Source organism: Caretta caretta, chromosome 21 (assembly GCF_965140235.1).
Source record: "Caretta caretta isolate rCarCar2 chromosome 21, rCarCar1.hap1, whole genome shotgun sequence".
NCBI classification, from domain to species: Eukaryota; Metazoa; Chordata; order Testudines; family Cheloniidae; genus Caretta; species Caretta caretta.
In genome coordinates this window covers 11461463-11488526 of record NC_134226.1, presented here as the reverse complement: position 1 = coordinate 11488526, position 27064 = coordinate 11461463, and the positions used below count along the sequence as shown (strand labels likewise).

Here is a 27064-nt window from a genome sequence, read left to right as displayed (position 1 = left end):
GAAATCACTGCAAGGACTCACTGGCTGTATAAACAGAGGCAGCCTGGCAAGAAAGATGGAGCAGAGTTGCATTCAGTGGGTGAAATCCTGACTTCACTGAAGTGAAAAGCAAAACTCCCATTGACTTCAGCAGGGCCAGGATTTTATTTGGGGCTGGCAGGGACCAGGCGTCTAACAGGGGGGCTCCTGGGTACAGGGTTCACTGCACATTTAGGTATGTGAGTTTTACAGCACTAGTCCAGCCTGCCATGCTAATGACGTCTGATTGAACCAAACTGCATTTACATTGACTCCACTGAAGTCAATTATATCGGCCGAGAATATGCCCCATCATGGGCACTTGTGTGCTGGACGTGGGAGGCGCGTTCTCAGTCTGGACTGCGTTTACATAGGATGGGAAGAGACTTCCTGAGTCATCGAGTGCAGTCCCCTGCTATCACAGGCCGTCACAGAATCAAAGGGGTTTACAGGTAGAGGCATTTGCACTGGTCTGTGCAAGCGTCTGCTGTGTGTGTGCAGGGGGTGCATACGTTGTGTGCGTGAGGGCTTCTTTGTGTCGGTGCACAAGCCTTAATCTAGGTAATCCAGGGTATCTCGGCATACGTAACTCGCACTGAAAACTACCGCTTCAAACTGCACTGCTGCCATAACACGCCTGAACAAACCTCTCTGCGCTTTTCATCTTCCCTGCTACTCCCTCGGGCGCAGGCCTCCCCTTCCCTCGCGCTCGGGAGTTATCTGACTCAGGAAACTCAGCTCAAAACCTTTTTGAAGTCCCCCCCGAAACTTTGTGCCAAGAACTCTGGGGATTTTTTCTCTCTCTCCCTGAGCGGACAAGTCGCAAATTGCTCCGGTCGCTTTGTTTGAAGTTGCAGACACAACTGTCTGGCTCCTTGCACCCACTCGGCTTATGGAGCTCCATTTCCAACTACTTAGGAATCAGCAGAAAGAGAAAAATCCCCTCTCCGCTTGGCATCCCCCTCGCTGCTTAAAGGGGAAAGCAAACGTGGCAGTGGGGGCCCTGTTTTCCTATCCGAAGAGGTGAAGCCATTGGAAAAGTTAGGACACAAGCAATCAAAGTCCCAGACCGGATTGGGATACTAGGGACTCGGCTGCTCTGGAGAGGAGTGCAGTATGGGACTTCCCCACAACCGTGATCCCAGTCTCTGCGTCCCAAAGATCTCTCTGCCATCCATGCCTCCTCGAGGGACACCTGGGCAGCAGTCCCTTTCGTGGCTCATTCAGCCCTTTCTGAACACCTGTATGCTAGCCGCATGATCCCCCAACAAGCACATGGTTCCTGTCTCACAGAATCATAGAATATCAGGGTTGGAAGGGACCTCAGGAGGTCATCTAGTCCAACCCCCTGCTCAAAGCAGGACCAATCCCCAATTTTTGCCCCAGATCCCTAAATGGACCCCTCAAAGACTGAACTCACAACCCTGGGTTTAGCAGGCCAATGCTCAAACCACTGAACTATCCCTCCCCCCTGCTGGGTAGCAAGAAATGTATCCCTGGTAGGAGCACAGAGATGGCCAGACTGCATCGATCCATCTAGTCCACGATCTCGTCTCTGACAGTGGCAAGTATCAGATGCTCCAGAGAAAGCACAAGAAACACTGATGTGAGCAGTTCCAGGAAAACCTGCCTGGGATAGTTTCTTCCGGTCTCCCAATAGTCCGAGACTGGCTTCTTGCTGAAGCAGGAAGCTTTAGATCACTTGTTCGTTTTATCCATATCCTTCTCTGAATCCTTACCTCTCGGCCTCGATGATAACTTGTGGCAATGAGTTCCACAGCCCTACTCAGGCATTATACTGAATCGTACATGTTAAAGCTGGGAAAACCCTACTGGGCTCCATCTAGCCCAGCCCCTCTCCTCACCCCAGGCAACAAGGCAAGACTGTTCCATACAATCGCTTTTCCAGGGCCTGGTCCAGTCTAGTCTTAGGTAGAGCAAATGATGGGACTCCCAGCCCTTCCCTGGGGAGACGATTCCCCTGCCAGAGAGATCCCACTACCAGGAAGCGGGCAAACGGGACAGTAACTCCCATACCTCCACAGTGGGTGAGCCCGTACAGCGTGTAGCCCTTGTGACACAGGCAATGAAAGCTCCCCGGGGTGTTGACGCAGACGTGGTCACAGGTCCTGTCGAAGGAGCATTCGTCAATATCTGGGAAGAAGAAGAGGGAAAGGCAGAGAGCATGAGGCCCGTCCCAGCCTGGGGGTCGGCTCCACAGGGGTCTCGAATCCCAGGAGTTTGGCTGGCTTCTCAAGGGTTCGATTCCTTCCCCACCCACCTCCAGCGTCACCCAGAAAGACTGAAACGAATACTCCCGCCGCGTGAGGTCCATGCACAGCTCTCTCCCACTGTGCCAGAGAGGTGGTCCAAGTCCAAAGCCCTGCAGAGAAGCAGCCAGCCGGGAAGGGTGTCTATGCCAACATCTGCTCCTTTACCCTGCATAGGACGGGGGCACCTCAAAACACACCCCCTTCCCAGCCCCACTGCCATGCTGAGCATCCCTAGGCCTATGCAACGCTGTGCCCTTGGGCGGATTATCCGCAACGAACCTGGGATCTCTACAGCTGGAGCTAAAAGACCCGTCTCTGCCAGGCTCATCAACCTCCACCTGCAGCCCAGCCACCACTAGAGGGTGACAGAACTCCACAGTGGGTGGATTATGAGTCCGCCCCCAAGCCCAGCCTTTACCCTACCGCAGAGATGCTTTGCAAGGCAAAGGGTTAAATCCCAAGGTGCCAGCCTGGAATGGAAAGTCCCCCGTGGCGTGGGGGTGAAAGCAGCTGCAAGCTCCCCAGTGCCATGGATCCAGGAACATGTTCGGATCCAGCACATCCCCCCCGCCCCGCCCCACATGGAAACCAAACCTGTGCTCCCTGGCAGAACCCCCTCCAAGGAAAGTGCCAGCATCACCCGCTCTGCCCTGCGGGGGCCCTCACTGTGGGAGGGCGGGACAGTCTGCAGGGGCGAACCTGGCCTGCCAGGTTTCTTTTAATTTCATTAGCTTCATTAACTTAACTGCCACGATCAGATCAAACTTCCAGCAATGCAGAACCTGGATGGAGATGAAAGAGGTGCCCAACAAAGGCACACCAACCCTCCCCGCCGACCTCCCCAGGGCCTGGCCCTGTGCACTCAGCAGGTAACACCTGTGCTCCATCATACCCCAGCGAGTCACGGCTGGGGTATGATGGGGGGAGGGGAGGCGCAGATACCGGCCCCCCTGCATACTTAGCTCAAGGCTGGTCTCGTTCTGAAGTTAGATGAGTTGGGTGGCCTCAGACGGATAATACTTTGCATGCCCATGGGGCCTTTCAGAAGAAGATCACAAAGCACAACTCTCTCCCACCCAGGGAGAGAGGTAAAGATTACGCCATTTTACAGATGGGTCTACTGAGGCAGAGAGAGGCAAGTCCATGGCAGAGCTGGGAATAGAGAACCCAGGAGTCCTGGCTCCCCGTCCCCTACTCTAACCAGTAGTCAACACACTGCCTCCCTTCTCTGCTCCAGGCAAGGGCCCAGGTAGCAGATCAAGTGCAATGAGCATGGAGGAAGCTGAAAGCAGCAGTAGGATAGAAGTGTTCTGTAAGAGACTGAGGGTTTGACCCCTCTGTGCCCACCCAGCCAGTGCCTGCCTTCCCTCTATGGTCCACGGTGAAAACAAATGGTTACAAATCACAGTACAATCTCAGGCTGCGCATGCCATAACCCCAGCCCTGTTCATTCCAACCAGCTGGGTCACTTGAAAAAGGGCAATCCCCAGGGAAGAGGGCAGGAGGGGATGGGCCAGGAGGTTTATTCCTGAGAGTCCTGGCTGCCTCTGAAGAGAACAGATCTCGGAAAAAGAAAATGGCTGGCGTGGGTACACGTGTGTATGTGTGTGTACATGTGTGTGAATGTGTATGTGCGTGTGCTGTAGCCAATGAGATGTCAACCCATCCCCCGGATTCCCTGCAAAAGTCTTGTGCAATAAACAACTTTCGTGGTCTGTAAAAACAGTGACGTGTCTGAGGGTGTTAACACATGAATTCGGCTGCACACATTCCCCTAAGTTCAGACGGCATCCCATGCCTGGTGTTGTCAGATCCCTTGAGGTTAGCGTGCAACATCTTGCTGTTACACAGATACACACACCCCGCAGAAAGACATGCCAAGGTGTGATAACACTGAACGCCCGCAAGCTTTCGTGTGTTGGTTGTAAGCTGTGGTCTCTGAGATGTTATCTGGCATGCCTGGTGAGCTTGTTAGTTGATTCATAGGCCAGAAGAGATCATTATGCTCATCTAGTCTGACCTCCCATGTAGCACCAGCCAAAGAACCTCACCCAGGGATTCCTGCAGCCATATCCACAGTGGCTTGATGATCCGAGTAACCCCGCGGACAGAGCCACGCCTGGAATTTCAGCCCAGTTTCACAGACTCAAGGGACGGGCCCAGACCGGAGCCCAAAATCCAAACACCTCTGAAGCGTGAAGAGGTTTGGATCAGGAACCTGCCTTCACCGCTGGGCCCCTGAGTCTCTCTCATGGCCTCAGGCCTGCGAGATGTCTAGGAGTTGAACTTTGAGACTCAGGGAGTCCCCTGGGGCCAGATTTTTAAGTACTCAGAATCCACAACTGGGGCCAGATTTTCAAAAGTGCCCAGCCTCTGGCTACTCCCACTGAGAATAATGGAGAACCCCCTCCCCACCCGCTCACATGCACACTGAGAACAATGGAGAACCCCCTCCCCAATGCACATACACCCACTGAGAACAATGGGGAACCCCGTCCCCCATGCGCGCACACATGCACTGAGAACAATGGGGAACCCCCTCCCCCGTACACACACACACTGAGTACAATGGGGACCCCCTCCCCCATGTGCACACGCACACTGAGAACAATGGGGAACCCCCTCCCCCACGCACTCCCACCAAGAACAAGGCTGAGCGGCTGAACAACCCTGGCCACCTCTGCTTTGGAGACATGGGACATTTTTGATGCTAAGCCCAAGTCCTTGGTACCTGAAAAGCCAAGAGTGCTCGGGGGTGACACTGTCAGCACAGCATGTGTTAGTCAACAGAAGTGCCCCCGTGGCTAACTCCTCACCGGGAGGCGCACAGCACCCCTCCACGACCCCATCCGACCCTGCGTCACTCACAGGGGACTGGGACCAGCTCTCAGCCCTGGAGCCCCTCCACAGGACATGGAACCCAGCCGCGCTGCAGGCCCCACGCGGCTCTCACCTTGGCAGGTCCTTTCGTTGATCAGCAGCTTGTAGCCTTTCTTACAGCTGCACTCGAAGCTGCCCACCGTGTTCCGGCAGATGTGGTCGCAGCCGCCATTGTTCAGCCGGCACTCGTCGATGTCTGCGGGGCGGGGGAGACACAAAACGTCCCATTACACAGACTGACTGGAACTGGCGACACAAGCAAGGGGAGTGCAATTAGAGGTGAAGGAACCAGCCGCCCAAGAAAAGGAAGGACGGCCCAGCGATTAGGGCACTAGCCCTGCACTCACGAGACCTGAGTTTAAGTCTCTGCTCTGTCACAGACACCCTGTGTGATGGCCCATGTCTCCCTGTGCCTCAGCTCCCCATCAGAACGCGAGGGAGAACAGTGCTGCCTTCTCGTGTGGGTGTTGGCAGGCTCAATATGGCACAGATTGTGAGGCGCTCCGATATTACAGTAATGAGAGCTGCCATCTAAGGGCCTCAGCTAGAAGGATATTGAAGTCAAGGGGAGTTCTGCTATTGATTTGAACGGGAGAAGGACTGGGGCCTTTGATGAGCACAGCTTCCTGTGATGGGACAGGCCCAAATAAATGTGTTAGTCTCTGAGGTGCCACAAGTACTCCTTGTTCTTTTTACAATACAGTCAGAGGTCAGGAGGGAATCAGGACGCCTGGGCTCTATTCCCAGCTCTGAGTCCTTGGGCGAATCGCTGCATCTCAGGTCCCCCATTTGTCCAGTGGGAATTAGAATACGCACCCAGCTCACAGGGGTGGAAGGAGGATGAATGAATATCTGCCAAACGCTTGGATGTCCTTGGTGGACAGCATCCGTTCTGACACAGATACAAAGATTCTGGGGAGTCGCCATTGGCAAGTGGGGCTGAGGGCTCTTGGGGAACGCGTGCGTTAGAAAGAGAGAGACTGGCAGAAAACAAGAAAGGGAAAAATCACCCTCAGAAGAACAGGAGTGAGACAAAACAAACATGCAGGTTTCAAAAACCTCCTGACTTTAAGGCAATAAGCGACACTAAAAAATAAACAATCCCTCCCTCCCCATTTCCAAAGAGCTTCTATAACCTACAAAGCGGTCGGTTTTGGTTTTGTACTAGCCAGAAAATTTACTGCTAGGAAATGACCTGTAAAACAGAATGAGCCTGGGCTGACAAATCCCAGGTAAGAGCTCAGGGCAGACCTTGCCCAAAGCTTCATTTGAATCCCTCCCCCAGTTCTGTGTTGCCTTCAGCTCCAAGACAACAGCTGCGGCTCTCTGGGGTTGTGGCTTTTCTTTTATTATTGTGAGTGAATTAGCAGTAAAACAGCTCGCAATTGTAATAAAATCCCAGACACAGGGGATATGGCTCTGGGTTATTATGCTTTCCTGGAACGTCAGAATGGGAAAGGTGGTGTGCTCTGAACAATAATAATGAAGCCCAGAGAGGTCTGGAATCGGTCAGGCAGGTAGATGGCTTTCAGCAGGATGGTGCTTTCCTTTCAACTACGGCCAAGGACCCCAAGCTGCCAAAAGACAGAATGCAGGCGCCTTCCATTTCTGGAGCTTCACCTTCTCTCCTGGGGGCTGGCCGAGGCAAGGGTCTCCCGCTGAAGGGACAGCACGCAGCGCGGTTGTATCTGGAACCCCAAGCTTGTGTGTGTGTGTGTGTGACCGGATCTGTCTCTTTCACTCACGCCCACCCACATGCACATGTGTTGGTGTTACCCCCAATTCCTCCAAATGTTCCTTCTTTTCTTTAAAAAAATGGAGTGAATTTGCTGCTAATTTAAAACACGATGGATTGATGGCCGTTTGGCCCGCATTTCTGTTTAAGTACAGCCCCAGCAAGCAGCAGACTTGTATTTGCTCCTACAGTTCATGTCACAGGTGCAAATTTCACAGACCCTCCCGCAACCAGATTGGCCATCGCCCAGACAGCCCATGTAATGCAGCCATCCCCCAGGTTACCTCTGCTGTACTAAGGGTGTGCATGGGTTATTACTCAGTAATACCACACGAATAGCATACATACTTCTAGATCTGCCATCCAGGAACCTCAAAACACTGCACAAACAATACGTCCACTCTGACTTTGGGATAATGGGTCAATTTCCTTGACACCCACACATTAGGACTCAACCGTTACCACCAGCAAGAATATTAGTCATCATTGCAAAGAGTGAAGTTAGCCTCTCAACAACCTGACATAGGGCCATGTTATCCCGCTTTAAAGATGGGCCATCAAACAGGGAGACAGTGTGTGACTTGCCCAGGAAGTCTGTAGCAGAGCTAGGAGCAGAATCCAGATTCCCCAGCTCCCAGTCCTCTGGTTTCATCACAAGATCAACCTTCCCCACGATCCCCCCTGGGACGTTTCAACCCCATTTCACAGGATGGTGCTGAAGGTCAAGCAGTGAGTCACTGGGATTGGCATGCAGGAGTCCTGGCACTGAGAGCCCTGCTCTAACTGCTAGCCCACCACAGTGTTTGTGCTGCATGACTGCCGCCAGACTGAACCTTCCCCCTGCCTCGGGGTTTCACAGGGAACGGGACTGACACAAGGCAGCTACAATCCCTGACTCAAAAGGAATCGGAACAACAGGGCTGCTGTTCCCAGGCAGAACTGGGGTGGGGGCTGGGAAGTGGGATTTTAACACCTCTGAACGACAAAAGTTGCTCCAGGGGACAGGGTGCAGTGCGCCTCGCCCGCAATCCCAGGTACGGTGCACCTTCCCAGGTAAGCTCGGGGAGCAGGGACCGTTCAGGTGGGAAACGTAGCTCCCTCCCTTTGTAGGTGAACTGGTTTCCCAATGAGCGTTTCTTCTCCCACAGTCTGATGTACAGTCTGGATAGAGGCCTTTGTTCCGGCTGGGAGTCAGCCCTCGCCCTCAGGCCTAACCACATTGGTCTGTCGGAGGACGGGGGTGGAGAGAGGAGAGCGCCTCATGTTGCCAAGGGCCAGGTGCTTAGGTGCTGGATGATACAGGTAGGTGCTTTTGTCCACAAGGTGCCTAAGCAGGTTAGGTGCTTAACTCCCAGGAAAGTCGATGGGACTTCAGTGTCTAACGCACTTAGGCGCTTTTGTAAATCCCACTCAACGCCCATCTGCATCGGTAGGCACCTACATCCCTTTGTACATCTTGCCCAAACTCTTTGAGATACTCAAGCCCCAGCCCGTCAACCCATGCGCACACCACAGTGCCCATCACCATAGTATCTAGGCACAGATCTCTGGTGTAATACCCATCACCATAGGACCTCAGTATAGATCTACCTCAAACACAGGGTCTGGCACGCAGCACCCACATGTCACCATCCCCACGCCCGAGGAAGACTTAGTACTGGAATCCACCTCCACCGCGAATTCTGCTCTTAAAAGCCAGTGCCCTGCCTGGCCCACCAAGCCTCCAGAGACACTGGCGAGATGGCGGTGGGGACAGCCCCAGCTCTCTTATAGCACAGCAATGCTCCTCCGCATGGGGTTTAATCTTAGAGCGAACGTTGTTATTGAACTCTTGCAGAGCAGACTGAGGTGGGGCTGATGGGCAAGAGAGAGGGACTGGGGGCAGAGAGGAAGACGGCTTCTTAATGCAAAAGGCAAGAACCGGAGCTCCCCAGGGAGACGTATGCAGCTCTCTCATCTGTTCCATGGCCACTGAAACGTTTCTCTAGGCATGGATCCCGTCCGGAGACCTTGAAGAATCCCCACCTGCTCTCAGAGCCCTGGCCAGTCAGAGAGACAGACCAGTGTAGGGGGACTGGGGTTTATTGGGGGGGGGGTGTGATTCTAGGTGTGTGTGGGGGGTGGCTGTGGCTCGGCAGGAGGGTCTGGGTATGAGGGGGTCTGGATGCACAGGGGTTTGGCGGATCGGGGTGCAGCTCCTGGTACAGGGATCCCTCCCCCTGCAGCTGAGGAACGATGGGTGTAGGAAGTGCAGTGGCGGTGTGTGTGGGTGCAGAGCTTCCTACAGCCGGGGGTGAATCTGACATGGCCCCTGATGCCATGCAGGGGAAGAGGAATTCCCCAGCCCAGCCGGAACTAGCAGCTGAGCCCGATGCAGGGTAGGAGCCACCAGCTGGATCTTCCCCAGTCCTGCCCCACAGTGATTTACCTCTCTGCAGGCTACCCTGAGCACACAAAACATACTGCCGGGGAGGGTTAGATGACCGCTCTTGTGGCTTCCTTTTGTGTCCCTGTCAGAAAGTAATTTTTCTGTGGGGAAGCAAAGAAATCTGCAGGGAATATAAATTCTGCACATGCACAGTGGTGCAGAATTCCCCCAGGAGTAAAAGTTGCTCCCAGCGGAGAATAATCCTCTAATGGGAGAGCGGCTGGCTCCACGCTCCCACATGTAAGGTGGGCTCAAAGCTGCCAGGCCCTCGCTCACTGGTCCCTTACCTTTGCAAGTTTTCCTGTCTGGCTGCAGCATGAAGCCCATTGGGCAGCTGCAGTGTACACCTGTGGCTGCGTCATGGCACTTGCTGTCACAGCCCCCGTTGTTCACAGCGCAGGTCTCTGCATGGTGGGGGGAGAGAAAGAGAGAGAGGTTAGCAATAAATGCTTTTAAAGGATGCCCAGTCTAGGAGTGAGGTGCAAACACCCTGCTGAGGCGACTTCGTGCTGGGTGGGTTCGAGATCCCAAGCGGAAATATCTACACTGCTATCTTTAGCAAGCTAGTATGAGTCTCACTACCCAGGCTGGGCAGCTCGGTCCCCCAGCTGCAGTTAGACATACCCAAACAGGCCAGATTTCCAGGAAGAGCTGAATGCCCTCTGCAAATCCAGCCCCTTTTTTGGGCATCTTGAGTTGAGCTGGTGCCTACTCATCCCTTTTTGAAAGTCTTGTCACACAGCTCAGTGGTTGTCTGAACGTAATGGCAGAGCAACAAAACCCAGGTCAGGGCTTTCTACAAGCAAAGAGGACACCTACCTGTGCTTCTGGAAGAGAGAGCAAATCTTCTGACTGACTGGTAGAGCATCCACAGTCATTAATAGCGACTAGCGACACCTTCTCTCTCTCTCTCTCTCTCACACACACACACACCCACCCCTTTTCTCCCTGTATTAGTTTTAACCTCCCTTTGGAGGGAAACATGGAGTTTGGCTTTTTCCATCTGGAAAGCACTGATTCTTTGCCTGAGAGTTTCCCAAGAAAGCTGGGGAAGGGTGGGAGAGACGTACACATCTGTTCGTGCACCAACATCACACATGTCGACCACACAGGGCCCGCTAAGTGACCTACTGCTGAGCAGCCGACAAAGGGACCAGGAGACCGCAAAACTTTACAGTAGGTCCTACATAAACACTGAACAGCTGTTGCCACTGGTTGTCTTTAATGTCTCAGCAACAGAATTGGGGGTTTTCCTTTTTAATAGATGTTCAGGTTCTGGAGGACAATTGCTACTAGCTTAAATTAAAATACGATAGTAGAAGTTTTAAGGCAGGTCAGATGGGGGGCATAAATCTACTTGGCAGCATCCCTCTTGAGCACAGCCTCCCTAATGCTTTGCATTTCTAGCATGCCTTTCTTCAGAGGATTTCAAACCACTTGACAGCATTTGTTAGCCTTCCCCACATCCTGAGGGGCGCATTGGCATTATCATCCCAATTATAGTAACTAATCCCAGGGCTTCTGGTGTGTCGACAGCAGAGCAGGAAAAAGAACCCAGGAGTCCAGGTTCCCAGTCCCCAACTCTACCCCCTAGATAACCCTCTCTCCTTCAAAGAATCTGCTCATTAATAACATCAGAGTATCTTGGTTGAAGCGCGGCAGACAGGAAAGGGGAACTGGTCTGTTCTATCAGGAGACGTTTTCTCGGTCTATTAAAACAACATGTCAGGCAGTAACACAGGTAAAAGCCAGAGCGGCTGCTCAGGAATGTTTGGAGATGGGACTTGAGATGAGATTGAGACGTAGCAGTTTGCTGGCAGGTTTCAGGGGAGCACATGTGAGCTAGTTAAATCCCTGTAGGAGGCCACCTGCCACTCCCAGGCACTGGGAAAGTGGAGTTTGTTTGTGACTGGAAGAGGTTTTGGCTTCCCAAAGGAGCAGGCTGTTCTGGTCCCCATCCAGCAAGGAACTTGCACATGTGCCTGTCTTTAAGCATGTGACGAGTTCCACGGGGCTCCTCACATGCTTAAAGCTAGGCACAGGGAGTGGTGAAATAAAAAGTTTTACGAACCTCAATGCTAGTACAAATGGTTTTTCCCTTTAAAGAAAATTATAATTCAAGGGGAATAGAGTTCTGGGGATGATTTAACGATGCCAGGGCACTGTTTGCAACCCACACACACCAGTGCTGGGCTACAGGGGGAAAACAAGAAGTGAATCTAACTAGAAACATGGGGCCAGATTTACAAGTGCTCAGCAGAGAATACTTCTCCAAGATGCCTAAGCCCCATTTTCAGAAGTGACTTTGAAGTCAGATCCTAAGGTATTTAGATACTAACTCCCATTGAAATCAGTGGGATTTAGCTTCCTCAATTAGGTAGACATACTTGAAAATGTTACCCAGCATTCACCATCAGATTTTCAAAAGCCCTCAGGCTCCTACCGTGGCACTGCTGGACTGATTTTCAAAAGAGCTCATCCCCTGTGTGCCAGGCTCTTCTGAAATTTGGAATAGATTCTGCCATCCTTACTCATGCTCAGCAGTGCCTTGCTTCAGGAATAGTTCCCTGGCAGAGTAAACAGAGGTATGGACAGTGGAATTGGCCCCATGAAATTAAAATCTATTTGCACTATCCAAGCTGAATGAAGCTTTGCAAAATAAAACCATGTACACACTGCAGCAATGGCAAAGGGCACCTTCGATGTTTTACAATGTTAATTACTTCCTGTCGTCAAACTCAGCCGTTGCTGTTACAACAGCAAGAGGCATTATTTTAAATGCAACATTTTCATCTTGCCCAATGTCCCTGTGAAACCAAATCTTTGGTTTTTGTACTAACCATTAGAACAATGCTTTGAAATTCATTAATGAAGACCAATAAAATTTCCCTTCCAGGGCATTAGCTGCTTGGATGACTGAAACATTTGGGGTCAAGGACCCTAATGTGCTAACCTGCCGAAGAAATTTGTTGGAAAAGAGCAAATTCCAGGTTCTCTCTCTTTGCGGGAACCACACAAAGTGTAATTGACTGAAACGCCTAACTGCTGTTTGCTGTGCTGGGGATTTGGGATTATTATTCTGTGAATGTCCTGCTGCTGCTATTTTTATGCTGTCTCATCACAAGAGAACAAAGGGACCATTCTATGAAATTAGTGGCCAGTAGAGTTACAAAATGTAATGCTAAGAACATATTTCTTCACCTATCTATGTACCCAGATGCTTACATAGCGTGCAGCCAATCACCGGAACTACCCTCCGCAGAAAAGCAGATAGCCTAATACTATGGCTGGATAATTTTATAACCATTACTGACACCTGCAGCTATGCGAGAGCTGGAGGTGAGCAAATGGCATGTCTCATGTGATGATTGTCACAGGGGTCAGAGCTGGGTTTGAGTCGGTTTTCTGAGCTGGGAGGTAGGGGTTATTGGGTTCTAGTCCCACAAAGGCCTTTTTGTTCAGCGAAGGAACAGTGCGACTGTAGAGGACTGAGACATCAGGGTGACCGTCCTTTAGAGGAACGGAGAGAACACATGGCATGACGACATTTGATAGAGGTGGAGGACGTATCTCTCTCTAGTGGCTGCCTCTGGGCTCTTGGTGCGCCTCCCACATCCAAGTGATTAGTCTACCTCCCTAAGACCTTTCTGTGCAGAACCGAGAGCATCATGTAGCATTACAGTAGAAGCTAGAGGCCTCAACCAAGGTCAGGGACCCATTGTACATGCACACAGTAAGACACCATCACACCCCCAAAGAGCGTAGGCCATAAACAGACATGACAGACAAATGGGCTGGAAGGGAAACTGAGGTACAGATTAATCCAAAGTTCACCTAGCAAATCAGTGGTCTAACGGGGACTAGAACACATCTCTCCTGATTTCCAGCCTAGTACCCAATCTACTAGGGCATGCTGCCTCCAAACCAAGAGCATCTCTTATTATGAGGCAGCACAAACACTGGAAGCAAGGGGACCCGCACAGAATAATTCCAAGTCCCCACCCCTAGAGCGAGTGGCTAGACGGGACGCGTCAGACAATTACACGCCATGTGCTCCCTTAACGGAATCCATATCTGACCCTTGATGCTCTGTGTTTACACGGAGGAAGGCAAGAACCAAGTCAGCCAGACTCCGCTATTGGGATAGTTGCAGTGGTGCATGCAAGAAGACGGACCCCTCAGCTGCAGTAAGCTGGCATAGCGCCACTGATTTCAATGGAGTGACACCCATTTACACCAGATAAGACCCTGGGCCCATCACTGGAAGTTAGGAACCTAGACACCTTTGAGGATCTGGGCCTGGACCCTAGCGGAGGCAGGCAAAGCTGCTAGACACCGGGACTGGCACCGGTGCCACTTCCCCGGTGTCAAGCTCCACCAATGCAAATGCCGATCTGTGGTTTGCCACCAGTGCGGCTGGCTGCAATCAGGGCAAATCTCCTGGGTAGACAAAGGGCAACATTTTCAAAGGTGCTTAAGTGATTTAGGAACTTAAGTCCCACTGACTTCAAATAGCCTTTGAAATCGAGACTCCGGCTCCTAAAACACCCAAAACCTAATTATAGCTCTGGGTTCGCCCCTGCCTGTCTCAGGCCTCTGGAGACAGTAATTTGCTTGCAGTGTGGGGTGGAATCCATTGTTCTGTGGTGATATCAGCCCTGGGTGGCTGAGGGAATGTGGCTCTCCAGGCGTGGAGTATGTAAACATGACTCACCCAACCACACAGGGTTTTGGCAAGGGCTGGCTGAATCACCGGGGGGAGGAAAGACACAAGAGTGACCTCCCCACAGAAAGCCGCTGTCTCACTTCCTGACCATGACACAGCAGCTGGAGCAGGCTGCAATCAGCACAGCTCACGACAAACAAAAAGAGCCTTATGCGTTAAAACAACAACTCAGATACCAGCCCCGACATTACCCTTCCTCTCTGTTCCATGGGATCCAGGCAGCCAACAACTGCTCTTCTCCCTCCTTTATTATTCCTGGCTGCATCCCTACTCCCCACTGCACTGACCTTTGGGACTATCGGGGCAAGGAAACTACGACATTTTCCTGCATTCCCTGGGCCAGCATGTTCATTTAACATGCTTTCCCCAAAGGATCCCGAGTCTTTTTTTAAGAAGGGTGTTCTTTCACTGATAAACAACAGCAAACACCTAGATTATAAAACTGCATAGATTTGAACGCTAGAAGGGACCACGGTGATCAGCATATATGGATCATTTAACCACTACTGCAACACGGCCACCTCTGAGGTGGAACATGGCATCTGTTTAACAGTGCAAAGCAACACTGCACAATAGTTTAGGATGGGAAGTGAAGAAGACCGTTGTATTCAAATGAAACTGAGGCAGTGTGGATGTTTAGGGAGGACAGTGGGGTTAACATCCATACTCTTCAAGTGCCATGAGACCTTTAATAACTGCAAGTGCTTTTATGCCTCATCTGAAATCAGTTTCCAAACTTGCTTTCAGGGCAACTTGATAAACTTGCTTTCAGGGCACATGTCTGTTTCAGAAGGGAAGGTTTCAAGAAACTCATACCCCAGCAGAAGTTACTTTTCGACCTCTGAGTGGTCTATGTTGAGATTTCAGTTCGAAATCAAAGACTCTTTGAAAGAAAACCAGACTACCAATATTAAAGAGGCCTCGTCAAGTCAAATTTGTCTTCAAAGTTAAGATTTGTAAAAATAAGCTTTGACAAGAACAAAGACCAAGAGAAAATTCTCCAGCACGTTGTGATTTCCATTGCAAGGCAAAGCATAAGATGTTGTTTTTAAACAAAACAAAAAAAAACATAAACTCTCCTCTGCTGTGTTCGCAACCAATATGTTGCAGCCTTGTGCTGTTTGCTCACAATCCTCTTTTCATACTGGGGTAATTCCACTGACTCCTGAGTTACACCTGTGTAAGGAAAAACAGAATCTGTGCTGGTGCATGTGAAATTGACCAGCAGTTATGAACACAAACTAATTACTCAGTTTTTATCATCTGAGCTGAAGAAAATGCTTAAAGTAAGCCACAAGAGGGGCGCAGAGTACATGAGATTTTCAAAATTCTGTCACTTTTAAACATCTGCAGTGTTTTCTGTAAAAGAGGTTAGGAATTTTACTTGTTGGGTATTATTATTTTTTAGTAGGTGGGGCTTGATTTTCTTTACTTTGCATCTTACAGTCATTTACCCCCATGCAAAGTGAGCGCAAGGTGGGGTAAAGTGTTGCTATTCTGATCTGGTAGCATTTCACACCCACTCTGCAAAGATGTAAATAACAACACAAGGTTCACAGCAGTGGAAAATCAGGCCCATTATATCTTTAACCTCAGATGGTCCCTTTAAAGTCCTTGGTTTATAGCCTTTTAACACAGTATCACACTTTCTGTGCATCTTGTGTCTGCCTGTGTTTTTACTGAAAACTCCGAATAAATTTGGCTCATATGGAACTGAAAGGTTAATTCCCTGCAGCACACGCTGAGGGCTAGGGGGGAAAAAAGGGACCGATTCTGAGACTTACACTGGGGTGCTTCCATTGACTTCAATGGAACTATAATTCATTTGCACCAGGGAGAGTGAGAACAGAATCAGGCCACCATCTTAGAAGTCACATTGCCGTCCTTGATTTCTCATCTGCCTTACATAAATGGAGGTCGAGGATTTTTGTGTTTATGCCCTCGTCAGCAGGGACTGTTTTAATTAATGCCTATTGAGCCCATCACAATGTATCTGGGCACTGTACAAAAGTGAAATCAACCACAATTAAAATACCGCGGAGCTGGGCCCAGCAGCTAAGAGAGAAGTAGCTGTGCTCTGCCAAAGGAAAGCATCCAAGGAGGAACAAAACAATTCTCGAAAAACCTTAAAAGGAAGAACGGGCAAGAAAGGAGGTTAGGTCTGGCCACGTCTATGCAGATGATTCCAGCCAGAAGAGACTAGATGCACCAGTGCAAACCCTCCGTGCAGATAGGCAAAGATGCTATTTGCACTGATGGAGGTTTGCTCTGCTTGAAATTGGAATAAGCCACACTTTGTACAAGTGCATCCTACAGAGAGGTAGCGTAGCCTAGTAGAGAGTGCACTGGACTAGACTTCAGGGGACCTGGTTCTATTTCCAGTTTCTCTGCTGTGCAACCTTGGACAAGTCTTTTACCCTCCCCGTGCCTCAGTTTCCCTATCAGTAAAATGGGAATAAGAATACTGACCTCCTTTCTAAAGCGCTATGAGATTTGTGGATGAAAAGAGCTAAATAAGAGCCATGTGTTGTTATTATTATGGCTGCTTGCCCTGTCCATACTATGAGTCTGTACCAGTGTAGAAAAGCCCTTGGCCAGTCAAGATGAACTGACTGTTTACCTGGCTTGAAACCAGACGCTGAAGGATTTAATCCTGCGACTTTCATCCAATCAGCTGTCAGCTAATCTGAACCAATTGCTATCGCTGTACTGCTGAGATACAGTAACTGCAGAGAGCGATTAATCAGCATGTCTAAGGCGATAACCCCCTTACTGAAAACTTCTAAATGCCGGATCAGGTTAGGGTGCTGCCCTGGCTCCCAAGCCAGGAGGTGCTGTGGACGCAGCAGGTTCCACAGCAAGAGAAAGTCCTTTGCCTCACAGCACAAGGATCTTTCTGGGTGATCTAAGGGCAGTGCTGAGCTGATGGGCTTTACGGACAGGCCTATTTAAGCCTGCCTGGGAGGAAAGGCAGATCACTGGGATGCAGGGGAATGTGTGATGCAATGCAGGGTGGTCAAAAAACTGGGGTAATGCTCTGCAGAGCCTCCCCTCAAAAGCAGCATTTGCAGTTCTAATCACATCCCTCCGAGGACAAATCTTCATCACGGCAGTTTGCGTAACTGCAACTGTTATGCCAAAATTACAACCCACAAAATTAACAACAAATCTTCATGAGAAAACCATCAAGACCCTGGCACATGCTTTTAAAGGCCAGCAGGCAGTGTTCTCTAGTGCTCAGAATAAGGGAAGGACGTGATTTTCAGAGGTGCTGAGCACCCGCAACTCCCATTGAAGTCACTGTGTTCTACTGGTGCTGAGCACCTCAGAAAATAAGGCCTGGGGATTCCTGGGTTCTAGCCTTGGGCAAGTCAGTTCATCTATAATGTGCCTCGGTTTCTCCACCTGTAAAGTGGGGCTACTATATACCTTTGTAATGTGCTTTGAGATCTTCAGACGAAAGGCGCTAAGTGCAAAGTATCCTATGCAAAAATTCTGAAGGGCCAATTAAAGCTGCCAAACCCAATGAGAAGTCGCCATAACGTTGTGTTTCCCCTTGTGCCTATGTCTGGGGAGCTGTTTCCTTAGCTTCAAGGGCTTGTCTGACACACACAGACACATTTTCAAACAGCCACCTCTACTGTATCCACAGTATTTGCACACCTGCCTAGGTTTGCACGCTTCAAACCTGTGCTTTGGTGCACAAGCGGACAGGGAGACTGCATGTGTGAAAACACTGTGTGTACGAGCACCAGTTTGCACAAGCAAAACAATGGTTGTGTGCGGGAAATTCAGGGGGCTGGCTGGAAAAAAATCGGAGCTTTGGCTTTATTTCACAGAGCCTGTGGTGGGTCAGCGGAGGCTAGTGCAATGATGGTTAATGCACTGAATCCTGGCGACTGTTAGTCACATTTGTGATGCTTGTGTCATAGCAAACACTTAGTGTGGGCAAACTGTTAGGGGAACTTTTATCCGCTCGATCCTGGGCCAAGCAGCTCTTTTGTGATTGGAAAGAAACTCATTTTACAGACACTGGGAGGTTTGGACATTGACAACTCAACAATTCACTGCAATAAATGCGTCTTCCCGGTTGTAAGGGGAGAGAGAGAGAAAGCATGGGAAGGGGATGATGGGAAGAGGATATCCTGCAGTGCCCGGTCTCAGTGGCCCAGGAAGCAGAGACTGGGGGAAGAAGAGTGTTCCACAGGGAGTGCACATAGCTCGAATGTTCCCCAGAGTCCAAACCAGAAGCAAAGGCCAATCAACATAGAGAAGAGCATTATCATTTACCAAGTGGAGAGTGAAATATAGGACAGAACAGGTGCCCCGGGCTTCCAGTTAACATCTGGACAGGGATCAAAGCTGCGCCAAGTTAGAGGAACTCCCTGTTTGTAAGAGGAGAGGGCACTGGCCATCACTGATGCACTATCCCCTTTCAGCAAACAAAGGGGGAAAAGACATCTGGCCCTGTCCTCCAGACAGCTAGACCCTTTGGAATCTATCACCAACGACAATGCAGAAGGGACCCTCACCCACTGCAGAAGCTACCCAGTATGCTGTCTCTGGGAGAGACCCCAGGGGCTTTGTGTTTCCTTCCTTCCTGCGAAGTCCTATTTGTAAATTGGTTGCCCCAAACGGACACCAGCCACTCCCCAAATTCCCACTGCGGAGGGGAAAGCAGTTTCGGAGAAAGCTCTTTCCAGACAGACTCTCAGCACCACTCTCCCTGACTAACATCCAAGCTCACAGGTGGTCCAGCAAAACAGCATCGTGGGCAAAAGTAATAGAGACTCTGGAAAACCAATTATTCCCTCTGCTCTAGTTCTAATCGCCTAGAACTAGATTAGAAGGATCAGCGGTAGCTAGCTACCGCTGACCCTTCAGCTTAAGTTACATCATTGCCTAGAAAGCTGGAGACTTGGATTTTAGTCCTGGCACTGACCTTCCATATGAGGCAAGCTCCTTTCTTCTCTGGGCTGGGACCCTCATAATGGGGGTACCTGGCATCTCAGTTAACTACAAGATCACTCTATCGCCCTTCCACTCTTACATCAGAGCCACGCTGGAGTCCACCACTTGCCCACTGGCTGGGGCAGGCCTACAGTGGGGATTAGAACTAGAACGGAGGGAATCACTGGGTTTCCAGATTGGTAGTCAAAAAATAAAATATCAGGAAAAATAAATCAGAAAAGAAACGTTCACTTTGGGTGGAAACTGACATTTTCCAGTTGTACTCACCAAAACAAAACACCAGTATGAAAAATAAATTGTTTGGGGTCAAACAAAATGTCTCTTTTGACCCCAAACAAATTTTTTTGTTTGCTTTGTGTTTATTACCTTTTTAATTTAAAAACCAAAACCTAGCTCGATTTCTCAACGCAACATCATTTCAAAACGAAAAGTCAGAAAGTTTAATTTTGAAAGTCTCAAATGCCATTTTGACTTTTTCTCACTTTTTGTTTTTCATTTTCTTTTTATTCAACCAAAACTATTTGCCGAATTCGACCTGAATTGGCAAATCGTTTAAAGTTGCCCTGAAACTTCATTTTTGGGCAAACAAACTACTAGAGTGAAAAATTTTGCCCACATCTATTTTGAACAGGGGGCCTCAAAAATGTGAAAATGCTACCTGCAGCCACTTCAGTCTTTGACACAGTGGTACAGTCTTTGGGGACCACACTTCCCACAATGCAACGCTCCATTTTGACCAGGACAGCTAGGCACGCTGCATGCTGGGACTGGTAACTGCACCTCTGCACTAAGAGACAAGAGAAACCATGATCTGCTCCATTACATGGAAATTGAAGAGAGGACCTTATGTTGCTGAGATGGGCAAAGTTTGAGTGCCCCTCCTACAGACACTAATCCTCAGTTTGAAAGCCAGTTACATCTTCTGACAGCAGGACTGGCCATAAGCACAAGCAAAGCTGGCAGCTAATCAGAGCCCCACATCCCACACAAGCTCTGCTCCTCGTCGGATGGCCCTGTCTCTCTCTCTTTTTCTCCAATAGCAGAGACAACTCACGGCTGGATCCCAGGCTGGCCTTGCTGCAGCGGATTTAGAAGTAGCAATGGCGGGGGAGGTTAGTAAGCATCAGAGGTGGAAAGCACATCATGAATGACCCCTCAGCCACATGCGCTAGGGCGGGAAGTGTGGCATGCAAGTTAGGTGGACGGCTCAGGCCCCATGCCCGGTTATTATCCCAAGACAAGATGCATCTACGGTTAGAACTCCTCGAAGAGATAGAGAGAGAACAAAAATATTTACCATTAGAAAACGTCTGGGGGGTAACGTGTTGCTGGAGGTGCCTCTCCCCTGTTTAACATTATAAAAAAGTGATTTAGAAACAGTGTCCAGCAAGAAGCCTGCCTTTTTAAAATTTCAATTATTTCTCATTCTCTGCCTCTCAGATTTGCAAAGATTTCCTCCCTTTCCCCCACCCCAATGAGCCTGGCACAGAGGCCTGAGCTTGTATCATCAATCCACTCCGTCACCAGGTCCATCACAACACATAGCAGACTGCTGGGGCAGTCCCCTCCCATGTCCTCTGACGCAAAGAGGCAGGATTCTCATGCTACAGGCTGGAGGCGAGGGGATGAAAGACCGAGGGGTGCAAAGAGAAGTAGCATTAGTTGGTTAGTATTTAACGTGTCTCCTCGTTTGGTGTCTAGCTCTTCGCTATCTGGGCAGCAGAGTGTCGCTCACACAACAGGATCAAATCTAGGGGGATGTGTAAGAGGTTGCGAGCTACAGCAGGCGTGTGTGATGGATGCAAGGGAGTCTGACTGAGTGTAAGGGCAATGAAGAGGATCTGAGTCCATATGGTCTTGTCTGTATGAGAAAAGGTGCACTGGTCTGATTTAAAAATCCATGTAGTTAAACTAGTGCAGACCTCCTAATGGAGAGGCACTTAAATCAGTTTAGCTTAATCCAGTAATATACCAAACTAAACCAATTTAAGCAAGGGTTAAATGGGCTTAAAGTGGGTCTTTGTTAGGTCGGTCGCACTTGTTTAACTAGATCAGTTTTCAATCCATTTAAGTGCAGCTTTCCTGCTAAGGCAAGGGCTAAGGCAGTCGGTGTTATGGACACCCCAAGGGCCCGATTCTGCCCTCACTCACCCCGATGTAAATGAGGTGTGACACTCACTCACCCTGATGTAAATGAGGTGTGACACTGGTGTAAAAGTGGTGAGAGAGAAGAATCAGGCCCCGTGGGTGCAAAAGAAGAGTGTGACAGGAAACGCAAGCAGGAGGGAGGTGTAAGGAGGAGTAAGCCCAAGTAACTCTGAGCACACTTTAACATATACCTTCTTCTGCTCCTTCACCAGTAAGAAATTTAGACCCCCAGTGCCCACCTACTGATGCGTAACTGCCCATCACCTGGGAATCTGGCCTTGTGTCACCAGCTTCAAGTCAGTAGCAGGGCCTGGAGCTGTATTCTGTCATAATCTGCATAGCAAATATCCCCCCGGGACAATCCCATGGAAAGCACCCTTGGAATGAACCCAACCAGCCTGACAGGGGCTGGAGCAGATCCTGGGAGACAAAGGGAAGGGGGACACAGCCCCACTGAGCCAGGCTGCAGGGGGCTCAGGGAGGGGCAGACATGTCACAGAAGGCGAAGATAAGTATGAGGAAGAGAGGTCCTAGAGGAGAGGTTTCAGGAGCAGGCAGTACGCTGCTGCCTGGGGCAGGGAGAGGGGACGTGAGACGGGCAGCTCCAGGGAGGTTGAGGCTTGGTACAGGGGGTTCCAGGGAGGCCAGGGCCCAATGCAGAGGGCTCTGGGGTAAGCGCATGACACACACGTGCTGGTGGGGTTGCTTGGGGAAGGCCGAGGCCTGGCAAGCCGGGGGTGGGTGGGCGCCACAATGGACCAGGTCTAGGCAGCACCGGCAGTGAGGTCTGGAGCAGTCTGCACCCGGGGGAGCCTGGGGGCTGAGGAATAAAGCACCAACCGCTGCTCTCATTAAAATTGATGGCAGAGGTCCCAGGGCCTTCGCCTTCACTAGGGTCAGGATTGAGCCTGAGTCAGGCTTTGGCTTTGCTTCCCCCATGGGTACCATATGGCTGTGTGGATCCCTGCCTAGTAAGACGGATCCACCGTAGCAGGCCAGAAGGAGTTGGGGGAGTCATTTCTTCACACGCTGGGCCTCCTGAGGGCCGCCCGAGCCAATTCCTCACCCCTCCACAGAGGAAAAGCCAAGCAGATGGGCCTGACCCAAGGACCAGGAACCAGGCAGCACAGGGAAGGCGAGCGTTTGGGCAGTGCTTCCCCCATATGTGCACAGCCCATGTGGAACTGATTATCCCCCAGGGATGGCGAGGCGACAAGAGACAATCAGAGTGTCTGAGCAAAGGGCTTAATGAGAAACAAACTCCAGAGGTAGGCCAGACTGAGTGGAGGGGCCAGGACGGAGCCGAAGAGAGGAGGAAGGTGAGAAGGAAAAGAGAGAGGAGTGCGATCTACTCCCAGACGCATCAGGTCCTCGGCTCTCTGCAGCGCTCAGTACAGGGCAAATCCTAACGGGCACCTGGGACCTTACTCTGCCACCAGGATTTGCCTCAAATGTCCATGGCTGGACAAACCAGGGGTTGGGAAGGATAGATGCCCCCAGGACACCTGGGCAGGGGGTTTAATTCCCTTGCTCTGCAGCAACAAAGAGGGAGTGTCTCCTGCACGGTCAGTCTCTTGTGACTGTGGGGGCGTCCACCAGGGAGCAGAAGACATCTTGTAGATGCACCAGGAACGGCTGCCCCAGCCCCCCATGCTCCTTCCCACATTAGAACACCGTGTAACATCTTACAGCTGCTCAAGCCAATTGCACTGATGCAAACGCCATATATCTACCTTGGGCACAGGTCTGCACTCCTCATGCTGGGCTAAAGGGGGGAACAGACTGGAGCACTGGAGAAAAGACAGGCCCTCTAAGGGAGGCAGACCTGCCTGTAATATGCTCGCCCCATTCTGGCCAACAGAATGAGCGGGATACGAGGCAGGATAGGGGAGTCCAGCTGCAGGGGATCAGGCGTCTGGGGAGTGGGCATATTGCGATCAGGGGCAGCGCTGGGGCGTCTGGGGAGCGGGCATATTGCGATCAGGGGCAGCGCTGGGACGTCTGGGGAGCGGGCCATATTGCGATCAGGGGCAGCGCTGGGGCGTCTGGGGAGCGGGCATATTGCGATCAGGGGCAGCGCTGGGGCGTCTGGGGAGCGGGCATATTGCGATCAGGGGCAGCGCTGGGGCGTCTGGGGAACGGGCCATATTGCGCTCAGGGGCAGTGCTGGGCCGTCTGGGGAGCGGGCATATTGCGATCAGGGGCAGCGCTGGGCATCTGGGGAGCGGGCCATATTGCGATCAGGGGCAGCGCTGGGGCGTCTGGGGAGCGGGCATATTGCGATCAGGGGCAGCGCTGGGGCGTCTGGGGGGCGGGCCATATTGCGATCAGGGGCAGCGCTGGGCGTCTGGGGAGCGGGCCATATTGCGATCAGGGGCAGCGCTGGGCCGTCTGGGGAGCGGGCCATATTGCGATCAGGGGCAGCGCTGGGCCGTCTGGGGAGCGGGCCATATTGCGATCAGGGGCAGCGCTGGGGCGTCTGGGGAGCGGGCATATTGCGATCAGGGGCAGCGCTGGGGCGTCTGGGGAGCGGGCATATTGCGATCAGGGGCAGCGCTGGGCCGTCTGGGGAGCGGGCATATTGCGATCGGGGCAGCGCTGGGGCGTCTGGGGAGCGGGCATATTGCGATCAGGGGCAGCGCTGGGGCGTCTGGGGAGCGGGCATATTGCGATCAGGGGCAGCGCTGGGGCGTCTGGGGAGCGGGCCATATTGCGCTCAGGGGCAGTGCTGGGCCGTCTGGGGAGTGGGCATATTGCGATCAGGGGCAGCGCTGGGGCGTCTGGGGAGCGGGCCATATTGCGATCAGGGGCAGCGCTGGGCCGTCTGGGGAGCGGGCCATATTGCGATCAGGGGCAGCGCTGGGCCGTCTGGGGAGCGGGCCATATTGCGATCAGGGGCAGCGCTGGGCCGTCTGGGGAGCGGGCCATATTGCGATCAGGGGCAGCGCTGGGGCGTCTGGGGAGCGGGCCATATTGCGATCAGGGGCAGCGCTGGGCCGTCTGGGGAGCGGGCCATATTGCGATCAGGGGCAGCGCTGGGCCGTCTGGGAGCGTGCTATAAAGCAGTGTTGCCATTTCTGGGGAGCACAAGCCACGCCTCGGGGGAGCACTTTTGCAGGGTGACTGACACCTCCACAAGTGACAGTGCATCTCCCAGACATGTTTTCTCCATATGGAACCACAAAGCCTCAAGTCCAGAGCTGAGCACACAACTGCAGGCCTGCTGCTTTCCTCTGGCGTCTCTAAGGGCGGAGGGAAAGAACCCCTCCCATCATGCGAGGCTGACCTGACCCGCTGCAGAGCACTTTAATCAACAGGGCGGGGCGGGTTTGGGGGCTGTTGAAAAGGCTGCTTTAGAGAATAAACAAATACATAAGGTCATCGGCCTCCCCTCCCCCGATCCTGGAGCCAGGGTGGGAGTCATGAGGGCTGGCCCCTGCTCCGCTAGGACGCATGTTATTCATTATCTGCATTTTTAAAAGCAGCAATAAAAAGCAGAAAAATGAAAAACACCGGCCGCGGCCTAATGAAACTGTCATTCAAATGAAGCCACCCCGCTTCCTGCTGGCTGGTGTGAGCTGAAGGAGACCTGCATGAGGAGCCTGCTCCCAGCGGCCCTTCAAACGCACCGCATTCTATTTCAAAGCACTCGGCTGGGGGAGCAGGTTTGCACTGCCCTCCCTGGAAACTTTATTCCCCTTGAAATGATGAAGTATTTCAGAGGAAATGGAGAAGGAAGGGGGAGTGCTGGGGGAGCAAGGGAAGCTGTTTGCTGAGACCCGGCCGTAAAACAAAAAAGAGCAGTTATAAATATCCAAGCAGGTACCTAAGCTTCTGCCTGACTATAAATCTGTCGGCCGGGCATCCCTGCGGGGAAGGCGGGATTGGCTGCCTGTTAGTCACAGACGGCAGCACAATCCCGCACTGTTCACAGTTTAGGGGACTCAGATGCACTCCGATGCTACCAACCGTGCTGGGCTGGATCCTGCCCTCACTCGCACTGATCAGCACAGCCAGGTGTAGCCAAGGGCAGAGCATGGCTCATCAGACAAAGGGACGGGCAATGCTGGAAGCTGGCCCCATTTGAAAAGGATGCTGTGTCCGTAACTCACATGGCTGCGGGAGGAAGGAGCGGCAGGGTGGATGCAGTGAACAGACCCCCTGGGATGAGTCCAGAGTGGGGCATCAGCTGCTAGTCAGGATTTGGGTGGCCTGTGTTACTACTAAAATGCTTCGTGGCTGTATTTACTTGCATGCATGGAGGTGAGTTAGTGGGAAGATAAACTACATGTCCTGAATCGCACAGGAAAATGTTTTCTAAGGGGCTGGGAAAATATGAAAGGGGATTCTTTGGCCAAGATTTTCGGAAGTGACTGTTGATTTGGGGGCTCAACTTGATAAGATACCTTAAAATGTCTGAGTACAGAGACCCTCTAAAAATCAGGCCCCACAAGCTGTGTGTCCTAAATCCCTAGACACTTCTGAAAATCTTGACCCGCATCCTTTATCAGAACATTATCCTGAAGCCTTGTACAGGCCTCAGATAAGGATTTCAAAACACTAGCTAGACATTAAAGCATGAGGCTCTGGTGCCCTGGGAGGTAGGTATTACCCCTATTTTACTGGTGTGGAAACAGAAGCACCTACCACTGAAATGACTTTCCTAAGGTTACCGAGTGAGTCAGTGGCAGAGCTAGGAGTGGACCCCAGGTTTCCAGCACACCCAGTTCTCAACTCTAACCACTAGACTTCCCAGCCACAGAAGGAATGGTTAGGCCAGAGGATGGAACGAGCCCTGCCGACTTGTGCACAGAGAATGCAAGGGAATATTTGGAAAAACCAAACATATTTACAGAGATATGGAAGCACCTAAGGATGCAAATAGGGGCCGAGTGGGAATGACAAAGCTCTCAGCAGGTTAGGCGACTAAGTGCAATTGAAGTCAATGGCAGTTACGCACCTAATTCTGCTAGGCAATCTGCATCTTTAAGCACCTAAATAAAAAACCTTGAAAAATCTGGCCCCTCATCTTTTCCCCTGTTAAGACCATAGAAAAAAATTGGTGTCTGTAGAAGAAAGATTCTCTCAAGGGAATCTGCAACCCAATTTACCATACCACTGGCAATTATATGTGTGTGTGTGTGAGTGTGTGTGAGTGTGAGTGTGTGTGAGAGAGAGAGAGAGAGAAACTGAGGCGTTGCCATGAGGGTGGAGAAATGCAAATATGGTACTGAACTTCAAAGAAAGGCGAGGAGGGCGGTCCTGGCCATGACTGCCCTGTTAGTTTCATTTTTATTCCTAGTTCAATCAATAAGGGAGGGTGGGGGAAAATCACTAAACTCCTGGAAGATCATGAAAACTTGAGCAATAAGCAGCAATTGTTTATAAAGACTAGATCTGGCCACTCAACTGTACTTTTTTTTGGTTAGAGTAACACAACTGTAATTGGAAAGTGGAAGGCAGGAGGATCGAAAAGAGGCTGAAGGGCCGCGGAACAAGGGTAATCAAGAGCATCAAAGCAAGGGGAGGTACCCCAGAGACAAGCGTTATTCATTATTATTTATCATTTGTATTGTGGTGGAGCCTAGGAGCCCTAGTCCTGTGCCAGGAGCCCATAATGCTAGGCACTGTACAAACACACAATGAAAAGACAGTCCCGGTCTCAGAGAGCTTAGGTCCGGTCTAGTTGAATCTCTTCGTTAATGACGCAGAACCAAGGATTAAGCTGCCCATTCATTACATTTACAGATAATTCTATATCGGAGGAGCTGAAAACACCAAGGAGGACAGAGAAATACCAAGGGAGTCAGAGTGACTGGAAACGTGATCAGAAAACACCACGAACACAATGAGATTCAACTCAGAGGAGATGCAAGCACTTATAT

At 51.1% G+C, this 27064-nt stretch overlaps 1 protein-coding gene across 6 annotated transcripts in view; it reads right to left on the bottom strand.

Moving 5' to 3' along the window:
• Nucleotides 1-27064, bottom strand: part of SCUBE3 (signal peptide, CUB domain and EGF like domain containing 3) — a 99576-nt gene that overhangs the window by 19738 nt on the left and 52774 nt on the right. For 4 of the 6 annotated variants that reach the window (XM_075122120.1, XM_048826546.2, XM_048826549.2 and 1 more), the window contains exons 7-10: nt 20329-20376; nt 9622-9738; nt 5245-5367; nt 2056-2172 (exon numbers count right to left, since the gene is read on the bottom strand). In XM_075122120.1, coding sequence (XP_074978221.1) covers nt 2056-2172; nt 5245-5367; nt 9622-9738; nt 20329-20376 — 405 coding nt within the window. The remainder of the gene's footprint in view (nt 1-2055; nt 2173-5244; nt 5368-9621; nt 9739-20328; nt 20377-27064) is intronic. The other 2 variants (XM_048826548.2, XM_048826547.2) reach the window with 1 other exon arrangement.